The 13,575-nt window shown below is 40.4% G+C and overlaps 2 protein-coding genes across 3 annotated transcripts in view; one reads left to right on the forward strand and one right to left on the reverse strand.

Moving 5' to 3' along the window:
- Nucleotides 1-1,018, reverse strand: part of LOC306762292 (high choriolytic enzyme 1-like) — a 4,408-nt gene extending 3,390 nt beyond the window's left edge. For both annotated transcript variants that reach the window (XM_079248734.1, XM_079248735.1), the window contains exons 1-4: nt 933-1,018; nt 620-650; nt 410-475; nt 123-275 (exon numbers count right to left, since the gene is read on the reverse strand). In XM_079248734.1, the coding sequence (XP_079104860.1) occupies nt 123-275; nt 410-475; nt 620-650; nt 933-986 (304 nt within the window). In that variant the 5' untranslated portion in view covers nt 987-1,018. The remainder of the gene's footprint in view (nt 1-122; nt 276-409; nt 476-619; nt 651-932) is intronic.
- Nucleotides 1,019-7,100: 6,082 nt separating this feature from the next.
- LOC306758122 (hatching enzyme 1.2-like) lies at nt 7,101-13,033 on the forward strand (the record flags this gene model as incomplete). The annotated part of the gene is made up of 7 exons (XM_079243334.1): nt 7,101-7,160; nt 8,170-8,245; nt 8,397-8,552; nt 10,804-10,924; nt 11,141-11,319; nt 11,409-11,490; nt 12,712-13,033. 7 exons carry the CDS (start codon nt 7,101-7,103, stop codon nt 13,031-13,033), a joined length of 996 nt encoding a protein of 331 aa, XP_079099460.1.
- Nucleotides 13,034-13,575: the final 542 nt, after the last annotated feature.

A 13,575-nucleotide genomic window follows, 5' to 3' on the forward strand; every position in this document is an offset into this window, starting at 1 on the left:
AAGTAAAGTGTCATTTGGTGCCTACCAACAGTTGCTACAAACATGGAGAAAAATGTGTTTCTGCTGGGAGTTTCATCACCAGCTCATGCATTGTGAGAGAAATAGTTGATGTTGGGACGTACAATACTGGTTGGATATGCTGAAAGGCACGTAGACGTTTCCGTCTGTGCTTTTAGGCCACAGGCAGCCTCGCTCCGTGCAGGGATCCGCGTTCTGCAGACCTGTCGGCATCGCTATGTCTCCAAACATCACCAGAGGGTCATCCAAGTTCTTTCCTGCAAAATGGTAAAAGAAAATAAAAAAGGATCCTTTTTTGCACCTGCGATATCTTATTTATGTTTAAGCTCAGCTTTTTAATAACTGAACATTTTTCATGTGCAGAGATGAGCTCCAAAAGACGTGAACATACCGACGTTTACGTTGGCCTTTTCCAGCAGTGTGGAGATGCTGAAGTCATCATCCTCAATGGTGTTGCCTGTAGCATGTGCAAGCAGAGCATGTCATACATAATAACACAAAACATTACTGCTGACGATCTGTTAATCTATATATGTATATTTATATATTTACATATATATGGTCATAGAGAAATATTTATTCCAGATAAATCTGGTCTTACCAGAAGTTTCCTCACTCTTTTCAAAGGAAGCCTGTAAAACAAGAAACTTGGTAATTATAACTTGAGGTAGAATTACAAATTCAGAATGAACTAAAATATTGTTTTTTGTCCTATCTAAGAGAAAAATCAGAAAGTTTAAACATGACAACATGAATCAAGGACAAGTGTCCTTCACCCTTCTGATTTGCTAGAAAAGCTCTCCTGTTGCTGACATGTCGGTGTGGATATAACATGTCCAGTAGGAAGATCTGAATTCAGCATTAAGTTGTTTTAACTTCTTCCTATTGAATGACAAAGACACGCTTTTTGTTACCTGTAGAGTGAAGCTGCAGACAGAGCAGAGGAGCACAGCAGTCTGGAGGATCATGGCTGGTTACTGGAAACCTGCGACAAACCAGTAAAACATGCAACACAAACATGCCTGCTTCACTTATATATGTACTGATTCCAACTGACTTTCATCCTAATAAGGTACGATGCTTGGCACACACTTCCCGATGCAACAGGAAGTGGCAGTTATTACCTAACACTAGCAGTTGTTTCACCCCACAGTGAAACATTTTCATATAAAAAAACACAACTCAGCTCACAAAAATGAACAGAAAGCAGTGATTTATAAACTTCCCCAGCTCATTTTATTCCCAGTAGAGGAGAAACATGTCAGATGATGAAACTGAGACATTTTATCATTTGATGGCAAAATATCTGAGAAGTGAGGAGAGCTGCTGCTGGAGTTTCAGGAGAGGAATGTCGTCCCATCCTGGTCTGATGCAGGATTCCAGCTGCTCTACTGGTTTCTGCTTCCATGATGCTCCACATGTTTGTTCTGGTTAAAGGTCTGGACTGCAGCAGACCAGTTCTCCTGTTCCACCATACAGGATGTGGTTCACCGTGGTCCTGCTAAAATCTGCAAGGTCTTCCCTGAAAGAGACGTTGTCTGGATGGGAGCAGATGTTACTTTTCAGCATTGATGGAGCTTCCCAGTCTGAAGAACATTTTTCTGAACTTTTAGATCTAGTTTGTCTCAGAATGGTGAAGCTCTGTCCATCTTTCCATTTGAGAAATTCTTCCTCTCTGAAATGCTTCTTTTATAACCAGTCAGGTTATCGACCTGTTCCCAGTTAAACTGGTTATGTTACTGACCCGTTCCCAGTTACCTTATTAGTTGTGAGATGCTCCTGTAGTTTTGACTTTTCCAACACTTTGTTGCTCCTGTTCCAGCTGATACAGATGTAGATGCACAATCCGCTCATGTTTTCCACCTAATCATAAAATGTAGAGATGCAGAAAGTAATGTGTCTTTATCATGAAAAAACATTTAAGTGCATCTTTCCATGATGTTTCATTAAGATACACACCCTCACACAACAGTTATGTGTTCAAAGTCTGAGGTGAGGGATTGCAAAGTCTGCCCTCACACCACTTCTCCTTGTGAAACTCTTGTGAAATCAGGTAGATTGACTTTTTACGTTTTAGAAGGTGGCATTTCTCCTTTCTGATGAGATTTTTTCCAATTGGACATGAAGTTGAAAACAGGAATCATTTCAGCTCTTTTAATAAATCTTGAAGAATTTGACTGTAAATGCCAGTATTTACTATTCTGATTTTTTTCTATAAGAGTTAAAAGAGGGTAATGTTAGGTTTAATGTCATTTAGCAAAATGGATGGATGAATGGATGAATGGATGAACGGATGAATGGATGGATGGATGGATGGATGAGTGGATGGATGGATTGATGGGTGGATGGATGGATGGATGATGGATGGCTGGATGGATGGATGGCTGGATGGATGGATGGATGGGGTGATGGATGGATGGATGGACGATGGATGGGGTGATGGATGGATGGATGGGGGGATGGGGTGATGGATGAGTGGATGGATGAATGGATGAACGGACAGATGGACGTATGGATGGACATATGGATAATGACCACCATTTTGGTTGCATTTTTTAAAACCAGTGTTTTTTAAAGTAACGTCTAACGTTTAAAGTTTGAAAAACTTTAAAACTCCATTAAAATTTTTCTGGATGATCAGCAACAGGAAAGGCTCATTTTTAAACATCTGCCAACACTGTCTTGAGAAATCCCACTAACAGCAAAACAAGATGGTGAAAATAAGAAACTCAAACATTTATGTACAAATCTGTGGTTTGTTCTGCTGCAACATTTCATCACCCTGCAGTTCGAGGCGGATGGATGCTGAAACACAAGGTGAGAATAAAGGAAATCTGTTGCATGTTGTGTTTTTGGTAACATATAAATGGTCTAAATAGAAGAAAATGATGCAACAGACTGTTTGCAGGCCTCTTTTTCTGGTAAATGAGATGACAACATCAGATGTGCAACACTCCTCCAGACTGTCTGGTAAAAACTTCCATCTTTAAAAAGCTAGCATATATTTTTATCCAGTTATCCACTCTGTTGACTCTCTTGTTTTGAGACCACCAAGATTTTAACTTCTCCAGTTTATATTCTCATCAGATAGCTACCACTCTGTAGCTATCTGATGATAACCCGCTTTCCCTTTTTATATCATAGGTTTAAAAAATACTCATAAAATGTTGTGACTGCTTCCCAAGTCTGTGTTTAGTCTGTTGCATGGTGTCTGGAAGACCAGCAACAGAAGTTAATCCTGTATCGACTGTGACTTTTCTGTTCTGAATGTTTTTTCTCTGAACAAATCTGTCAACGTGACGAACAATCTGAAGTATTTTGCAATTTATTTTGAAAAGGTCTATAAATTATTTTAAAAATCTGACTAAATCAGGATGTGTTCATCAGATCAAATCCAAAAATATAAACATGTTACAGAAAGTTACTATCTTCACACAACGCCTGTGAAAATGACTTTACTTGTTGGTCAGAACGGTTGGTGAATGAGGTCGATTGTCCTGTTGAAAGGTGAAATTCCTCGCCAGCTTCCCAGCAGACATCTGAAGGTTTGGGGCCAAAAGGGAATCTGGGATTTGGAATTCCCTTCAAGTTCCCCGGACCGTGAGACTGCTGCCCCCTTGGTGGACTGTGGGTTTGATGTTCTTTTGGTGTTTTATCTTTTGGTTTGTGGTAAGAAAGTTCAGCCTTGGTTTCATCTGAACAGAAAACCATTTCCCTCTTTCTTCTTTCTTTCAGTCATTTAGCAACGCTTTTATCCAAAGCGACTTACATATGAGTGAGAACAAGACAAGCAGGAAATCAAACAGTAGAGGACATGGTAGGAAGATGCTAGTGGACTGTCCACTTGGATGCAGATCCTTCCATGAAGTGCTACAGGCATTTTTTTTTTGTTTTTTTTGTTTTTTTGTTTACTCCCTTCCCACCGACTATAGCACCCATGGTGGGCACTACAGGATTCACTTCTTAGCATCATGTGAAAGTGGTATTTTACAGAATGTTTGGTTTAAACATCGTAAATAAACCAACATTAACTGTGGATCCCATTGCAAGCAACTTCTCTAAAAACTAATGAAAACAACTGGGTTTGATTTGCAGTAGCGGATTGTATGCAAAATTTCTGCCATTTTATGAGCTTTGGAGTAATTCTAAGTAATTGTATCTTTGAATATGTTTTGTTTGTGACTGTCCAGAACCCACTGCTGGATTTTCTCTTGTTCTTTTTTCCATGTTCTTTACTTTTATTGTTTTGCTATGTTCCAGTACAGTCTGGTAAATAAAACCCATTAAATAAAGGCATAACTCAGTTTACAGTGTTGCTTAGTTATTGGCAATAAACCTCTGCAGAAGATCCAGTTTATGTGTCCCAAGAGGCAACATGTTTCCCAGGACACACATGGATAAAAACTGTTTATTTCCTATCATGACCGACACGATAAACCATGACACGCATGAACAGTTTGTCTCTGACCAACCAGTTCCAACGTGTGTTGGTGTGGTTTTCTCACAGTGAGTGGGTGTGGGTGTGCTGAATGTCCTGCACTGATAAGAGCAGATTGTCGTTTTTTTCTTACACTGACAGATGTTTAAAGTCAGGCTCTGTTATACACAACACACTTGCATGAGGGAAATACTCAAAGGCCCGAAGATCAGAACGTTTTAGCTTCCCAACTGGTGCACATATATTCAGAATAATTATTAGAAAGATGTAAACGTACAGACAAACAATACAGTCAGGTCCAGAAACATTTGGAAAATAACTCAATTTTCCTGATATGGGCTCGGCTCCCCACCAGGTCAGAAGTCGGATATGCAGACAGAGTTTCGCTTAGTTATCCGTCACATGACAGAAAACAGAGCAATACCACTGAAAACTACAGGGGCAGTGCTGAGTTGTATAGTTGACATGTAATCAGAGAAAGGAACAAACCAGAGAAGTAGAAGAGAAATGGGAAGAAGACAACACAGAAACCATAGACAAAAGCTGCGTCCCAATTCAGGGTCTGCACACTCCGAAGTGTTTCAGACTACGTAGGCTACGAAGTGTTCTACGTCGTCTGCACACACCAGAGCGAGCTTACCGAGACTGTCTATCTAGTGGACAAGAATTACCCATAGTGCTCCAGTCCTCTGTTGCCTAGCAACTATGTATGCCACGTTTATCTAATTACTGATCCCATTCTTCCACAAAAAACACAAAAATATATTTTTAAAATGACAGAAAATGGTGCCAGTAATTTAAATTTAAATTATTTTCATTTATCTTTGTGTGTAAATGAGCAACATGAGGCGGTTTAGCCGAGCTCTCCTCTGGCTGACAGCTCATCCTGTCAATCTGATGTTAACTTCAGTGGAAAATAATCCTGGTTAAACGCATGTAGAGAAATTCATTAGTGGTTACTGCCGCTTTTGTACCAGCTTGTCTGCTGGTGTGTGTGTACACTATAAAAACATGGCAGTACCTACAGCTTTGTTGCTTATTCTTTTATATCAGGCACGCAATGAATTCTGGGAGAAAAGAGGCCTGATAGGATGCATCGCTTGTAGCCTTCGGTTTAAGCTAATCTGGAGCCATACGAAGTGTGGATTGGAAGGGTGGATTTAAAGGAGCCTTTGAATTGGGACAGCACTTGGCGCACCACTATGACGTATACAGCTGACAAATCTACAGTTTGAAACGAGTAGACTCTGAATTTGGACCAAAGCCGGCGAGTAGCTGCTAAATAAAAAACAACCAATGAAGAAGAATTTTTCTTTTATTGCTATTTAGAAATATTACATGAGGTTAGAGATAATAGAGCAATAATAAAACAAGGTCCTACACATATTAAAAATTTTATTTAATTTAACAGAGTAAAATTACAGAAAAATACTAAAATAATCCTGAGGTTAATATACTAGGGGCTTTCGTCAAGTTTACCATCATGTATCGTATATTTTAATGTCATTTTTCTTCTTCACAAATTGAAGTGACTTAAAGAAAAACATATTTCTCTGAGGAAAATGTTAAAGTTTGGCTTGGTCTTCAAACATTTATTTTTGTGGATGAAGAATTTCCCAAACAATAACAGCACATTGAAAGAGAAGATCAAGCAAGCAGTCATGCCTGCATCAAATAAAACTGTATGTTTTAATCCAATTAGGCAGAGAAGCGAATTTATATGAACACCAGAAACAGAAGTCTTCCCAGAAAATATTACCAAACAGGACGTAGATTCACACTATAAACATCCAGTTAGAAACATGCAATAAATATGTTGCTATGAACATCATGTTACAGAAAGGCCACTGACCAAACCTTGCCCCAGCAACGTTCTTGCTACAAGGCCACAGTGCTAACCACCATGCCACCATGGAGCCATTTGATTAACCAGAGTAAACATTTTAATAATTTATCTGGTAACAAGATTATCAGTGTGAAGGAACAATTTGCAGAGGTGATGAAGAGAGGAAATTATTTGAGAGGACGAGAGTCTTCAGGAGCCTTCAGGATCGGTGGTATGACAACATGTGATGATCTGAACAGAAAGCAGGATCTGATCTGAGATGAACATGTGACACAAACACAGTGGAGAGAAGACTTTATTCATTTACTTATTTCTCACAAAGAGAGGAGATTCTCTTCTGAGTGGTTCCAGAAAAAGGCTTAAATGTGTCAGAAGAGAAAGTGTAGCTGGGAAATGTTTGGCAGAGACGGCTGTGACTGAGGAATGATCACAGCTGTTTCTAGAAACATGTTAACAGTTAACACGATGCAGCAGCAGAGATGAAGAGGAGCTTTTTCTATCAAGCTGCTCGGAGGACGTCCTTCTGCTGCACCTGCTCAGCATCACCTGTGTAAACACACACACTCGTACATGATAAAAATGTTCTGCTCTGTTTGCACTTGTAGATATTTTTTAATTTGTCCTTGGAGATGTGGAGATGTATAAAGCTGAGGCTGAGGGACAGAAGGACACTGACTTAGGTAAGCTCAGGTAGGTCGCCACCTCATCATGGTGGACGGGAGACTTCAAGCTTCAGTCTGGAACTGTTTGCTTGTTTTATTTCTAATGACTGAACTTCCCCACAGGTCTGCTGATAACATGTTGATCTTCTCTTGGTCTCTTGTGGCTCTGCTGCTGTTCTCCTCCTCCTGGGCTGAGGTAGAAACTTCCAGCAACAAGGACAGAAACATTTACAATATTATTTACTGACATGCTCGAATGATGTTCGGAATGGCTAACACAGAGATAGAAGACATGAAAATGAAGTAAAGAGACAGGAAACATCATTTAATGCTGTTTATGTTTTTCTGCAGTTTTTGCATTTACTCAGTGAGCTGAAGGTGATTGAGGATTTATCCAATAAATGGGAATTTATTACTTACTCTATCAATTACCAAGTTATTCTAGCCGGTTAAGACTTAGTGTTTTTTATAGAAAAAAATTTTAATGCACGGAACAAACCTTAATTAACCAGCTATGATAAATATCTATTCATTTAATCATTTATTATATTTTATTTCATTCATTTTTTAACGCATTTATTTAATATTTCTTATTTATTATATTTATTCATTTATCTATTATTTTGTTCTACTCTTTATAATTTTTTAAAATTGTTTCATGAATTTATTTCGTAGTTTTATAAATAGTTGTAATTTTTTTCAGTCATTGAGGCATTATTAAGAGAAACTATTCTAAAAACAAAATAAAAAATATACAGTATATGCATTTACTTTTATATTATTTATTTCATATTATTTATTTACTGTCATTAGTTTGTTAAATATCAAATTTTATTTTAACTTTTTTTTTTTTTTAATTTATGTATTCATGTTGTTTTGATGGTAAATAAATTTAGATGTTAAAGGGTTTGTCCCCTAAGAAAAACATAGAAAACAAGTTAAATATGCTGAAAATTATTGTACACATCATTCATTTGTTACACAACAATCAGAGAAAAAGAATATTTTTCTGTGAAGCTTCTGCTGATGTGAACATCGTCTCCTTGTTTTCACATGTTGCTGTGGCGACGTGCAGGAGGGTAAGGAGGAGTTTAGGATTAATATTAAGCAATTCATTTGTAACGTATTTAGAAAGTGAACTTTTTCTGAATTTCCTGCTTTTGTGACGAGGCGGTTTGTTCTGACGGATACTGTGTCTCCCAGAGGTTGCTGCCATTGCGGAGGACACATCCAGGGAACTGTCTGTTGGCGAGCTGCTGGAGAGGGCCAACAGAGACCGCAGTAAGTCCATACGTAGTCTTTAACTGGGCAACGGCAGATTCTGATCAATCATTCTGATGAATGGATTTACCATTCGGAACTCCTCATTCCCAGATGTTCAACAACGTAACAACAGTTTTTCAAACCTGCCATGTCTTTCTAACCTTCTCAGCCCCTGACGTTGATGAACCCCCCCTGATTGGAGGCGACATCGCTGTCAGGCCTGAAGCCGACAGAAACGCTGATCCTTGCACCTCCAGAGGATGTATGTGGTTGAAAAACACGGATGGGAAAGTCTACATCCCTTACTACATCGCTAACCACTACTGTAAGCAACTCTTCATTCCTTCTCTGCTCATTTTACACAAAAATACCATACAAGACAGAAATACCAAGCTTTATTTAATATTCTGTATCTGACTGTAATTCTTTAAACTCTTCTCCACAAGCCCTTTTATCTGCCTCCTGTCTGAAACAACAAACCCCAAATAACTGACGTTATCTTCACAACAAGGGCTGTATGTATAGACTGGGGTCTAAACATTGTGTATGATACTAAAAGTCCAATAAAGATAAATAAATAAAAATCCAGATTAGTAAAACCACAGGCACACACTCCTACAAGCAAATCCCCCCTCTTTATACAATGGTCTGAATACTCAATTCTGATTGGTTGCAGGGTGTCCGTGATATAGGACACCAGTTAAAAAAAGTTCCGTCAAACAGCCCAATAATTCTAAATCATTGCGCCGGCTCAAAAACCAGTTGGTAACTACGGCAACAGAAATGTTAGCGACAAACGGACAAAACGGAAAGCAGAAAAAATATCTGGAAGGACTATGTCAAACAGCGGTCCATGGTTACTAATGAATGTATCTTATCTGCCAATTTTTAAGTTATTTTATTTTTTCAGGTTAATTTAGACCATCAGTTGAACAATAACCAGAGTAGAAAAGAGAGAAAGGAAAAAAAGTCTCCCGATCCCTCCCCATCTCAGTACTGTATCATGTTCATGTTCTGCCGAGATCGTTAGTTGAAATCAGTCACTGCAGATAAAATATCTATCATATTGTTTCAACCGTATTAAATAATACTTAATCAGTTAGTTTGTGAGAAGCTCCAGATCTCTCAAAGAGGAACAGAGCGGCTCTGCTGTTACCCTGCTCAGTTTGCAGCGAACCGTGCATGTTTCTCTGCATTAATGCTACAGCGGTTACGCCAATTTCACAGCAATCTTCAAGAATTCAAAAGGTCCGTGCTGTTCGCATTTAGACTTCTCCACGGCCGAATTTTTCTTATGCTGTTATAGAAACCAACCATCGCCCGTCCTCCTCGATTTACCGCTTCTTGTTAAAATATGGTTTCAACAGTAAAAACAACATTAGTGATTGATCTTATATTATTTTGTTAGTGAGTGACTATTGTACAAGCGGGATAATGCTCTCTGAGGTGTCCAAAATCAGATTTTTAAAAAAAAAAAAATCAGAATTTAATGGACTTCGCATGGGATGGTTCACGCCTCTGCGTCGTCCATTAATTGCTGATAATGGACACCTCGTTGGGCATTATCCCTTACATAAATCCCACCTGCACCTCAACGTTTGCACACAACATTCTGCCTTGTATACAGTCCCTGACACGCCCACATTCAGCCATAAAAGGTTGATGCAAAGCATCTCATGAATCGTAATGTGTATGTAAATAGCAGCTGTTCAATGTTATTTCATGGTTTACAATGACAAACATGGAGAAAAGAGCAAAGAAACAGTTTCACTGAGGCAAACATTGATGTGCCGCTGACTGAGGTGGAGAGTCGAAAACATTCCTTGTTTACTACCCGCAGTCGAGGCAGGACGAAAAAGGGAGCGTTGTGACCGGCCTCCGTCTGGAGGAGGATTGCTCCACTACAGAGCGTGTGCAGTAATAGAGTTAGAATTTCTAAAAAAAAGTTTCTCATTGATTTACCAAGAAGCAGCATGATAATGCCCGTCCATAGTCTGTTCATGTACAGACAAAACTGCATATTAGCCGACTAATGATTATTAAAAGAGGCCCTGCACTGTTGCACAGTTCGCACAGTCCATGAGACGGCTCTGCTCCTAAAAGAAAACCACATTACTTTCAGAGGAAACCACAAGATAGTAACTTAGTTCATCTGGGAATGAGTAAAGAGGCAGTGGACCAGCTTCAGGTGTGTTCTGGTTCTAAGACACCAGTAATGGATTCTTCTGGACCTCCAAGTTGTTGGCGGGTCTCGGTGGGTGGGGCAGATGTCTTTTGGATACTATCCAGAGATTTTTGGGGAGGTGATAGTGTTGTTGCATTGATAAGTCCTGCAGTTTTTAGATGTTTTCCTGCTCCAACACAGTTCATCCAAGTCAAACAGATTAGTATCCAAAACCTGCAGGACTGTGTTCCTCAACCACTGGAACTGCATCAGAGGCTGGTGGAATATCCACCCACATCCCAGCAAGCAGAACTCTGGACTGGAACAATCTGAGCAGTGTTCATCGAACAGACCTCCCAGACAGAAACATCTCACTTCACACTCAAACAAATCCTTATCTTTCTGTTGGCAGCTTCGCGGGAGGCAGCCATCATCATTCGTGGACTGGAGTCTTTCGCTTCGGTTTCCTGCATTCGTTTCAGACCCTACCAGAACGGTGACCATGAGTGGCTGAGCATCGAGTCCAGGAACGGGTAAAGATTACAGTTTGGTTCTTTATTCAGACATTTACAATGTATAAACACATAAAAGTGTCCAAAATCAGATTGTGGGCAGCCAATCAGTGTGGTTGTCTGGGAGACGATGCAGCATCTGATCCATCCTTCAGATACACTCACTGTTCTGGAAATTGCACCTTTCCGCTGACGTTGGGTAATCTTTATGTCATGTCTGAATGTTGATGGTCCCAGCTGCTACTCATACGTGGGCCGCCAGGGTGGTGGTCAGACCGTGTCTCTGAGCCGACAAGGCTGCCTGTACCACGGCACCGTCCAGCACGAGCTGCTCCACGCCCTTGGCTTCAACCACGAGCAGACCCGCTCGGACAGGGACAGCCACATCAGAGTCCACTGGGACAACATCATCGATGGTACCTTCACCTTTCTGGAGACAGCACATGGAAAATGTCTCAATCGCTGCCACATTGCAGGTTTTCCTTTTTTCTCCTTTTCTTTGCAGGAATGGAGTACAATTTCTATAAAATAGACACTCTGAACCAGGGAACTTCTTATGACTACAACTCTGTAATGCAATATGAAAGGTAAAGATAATTTCCTGCTTCACTTTTTACCAGAACATAAAACCAAACCTCTCTGCATGATTACACATAGCAAAGGAACTTTGACAAGATTAACAGGGTAACAGCAAAAATGGCAGGGGGCGCCACAGTGATTAGAGGAAAATCAACATTTCCACCAAATGTACCCAAAGGAAAATAAAGAAAGCAAAGATGAAGGCAAAAACTGGATTAGTGCTCGTCAGTCTGCTGCGGCTCACCAACCCCAACCGTTTCTACAAACCAAGCAGTACGTGTGATGCTCAGATGGAACGAATTAACTTGTGCAGAAGACAACTTATTATACTAACCACTCAACAAAGTCCCATAATATGCAAAGAACATTTTTAAAAGTTTTTTTGCAGCACGGTGGCGTAGTGGTTTGCACTGAAGGTTGCTGGTTCGAGCCTCGGCTGGGGGGAGGTTTGAACAGCAGCCTTTCTGTGTCGGGTTTGCATGTTCTCCCCGTGTATGCGTGGGTTCTCTCCAAGTTCTCTGACTTCCTCCCACCATCCAGACATGCATGTTACCTTAATCACTGTGGTTAATTGATCATTTATCACATGCATTGCTTTGAGTGAAAGCGTCTGCAAAATGACGGGAGAATAGAATAGAATAGAATAGTCATATGTGTCTCCATATCCTGTGTATAAAGCACAAAGAGGAGAAATTTCTGTCACTTCACTCACTTGCTCCACTTAGAGTCTGCAATATTTCCCTTCGTGACCCACTCATGTAGGGAAATGGCCACTCTCCCTGGCAATGGAAACTGCCATCGACCTGCCCCCTAACATCGCTGGGTGTGCACCAGGAGCATGGAGTGGCTGTGGACAGACGCTACTCATGAATAGGTTCAGATACAGGAACAGGTCTTCTTGGTTGATCTCCCTGGAGAAACTGTTGGACTGAGACAGAATTTGGGCTAAAACGCTTTGAAAACAATGTCGCTGACACCCAGATGAAACTGTATAAAATGTATAATATGGTACCTTTAATACTCATTAATGCTTTACAAAACCCCAAGTTCCAGTATAGATATGCATGGTTCATCAGGAGGTATACAGCTAAAACTTTACAGTCCAACAGAAAAACACATGGAATGAATGACTGGAAACATGAATGAAATCATTAAGAGGCTGGAACAGAATTTAATATCAAGCTACTGGAGAATCATTTAACAAAATCACAAAATGTGTAAATCTTCAGGTACGCCTTCTCCAAGAACAACCGTCCCACCATGGAGCCCATCCCCAACAGCAATGTGTCCTTCGGACAAGCCACCCAGATGAGCAGGAACGACATCGACAGGCTGAACAGACTCTACAAGTGCTGTAAGTCCAGTCCAACTGATCATGTCCTGCAGAGCCAGTCCTCCTGGGACAAAGAGACAAATCATCATGTTTATGCTGGAATGAGAGCGCCGTCTGGCGGCCAGAGTTATAACAGCAGGAAAGATAATCCTGACATGTCCACAGCGCTCCTGTGGAGAGGAATGATTACTGCCCCACTTTCTCACAGTTCCCACTAACATTAATTTCCTCTGCAGAAATCACACCTGTGACCTTTGACCTGCCACCCCGGTGACATCACAACAGGAAGAAGATCGGGATTTTGGGCTGATGGCAGTTCTGATCATAGACTCCAATAATCTGGATCTATGTCAGTGTTGAAGAACACTGCAGAGTTAATAAACACGAGAATGAACTTCAGAGGACCGACTGGCTGAATTTTGTAATAAATGACTCATGAAGCAGACAGACTCATTACATCATCAACTTTAATGCCTAGACATCTGCATGTACCAATTTCAGCTGACTTTACAATATAGATACTATATATTGTAGTTTTACCTTAAACTCGTAAAGTTAAGATTTCCAGCAACATCAAGAAAAGCTCTGATTCACCAGATGCAGCTTCAATAACGCCTCTAAGAATCTGGATCGTCACGTTCAAAAAGGTCCATAAATAAGATTAAGGGGAATCAGGTCCGGTCTACGGCCTGGTGGTGGACCAGATCATGACGTGTAGGGGGATCAGGTCCGGTCTACGGCCCGGTGGTGGACCGGATCA

The sequence above is a fragment of the Telmatherina bonti genome, assembly GCF_933228915.1.
Source record: "Telmatherina bonti genome assembly, chromosome: 1".
In the NCBI taxonomy this organism is placed as follows: domain Eukaryota; kingdom Metazoa; phylum Chordata; class Actinopteri; order Atheriniformes; family Telmatherinidae; genus Telmatherina; species Telmatherina bonti.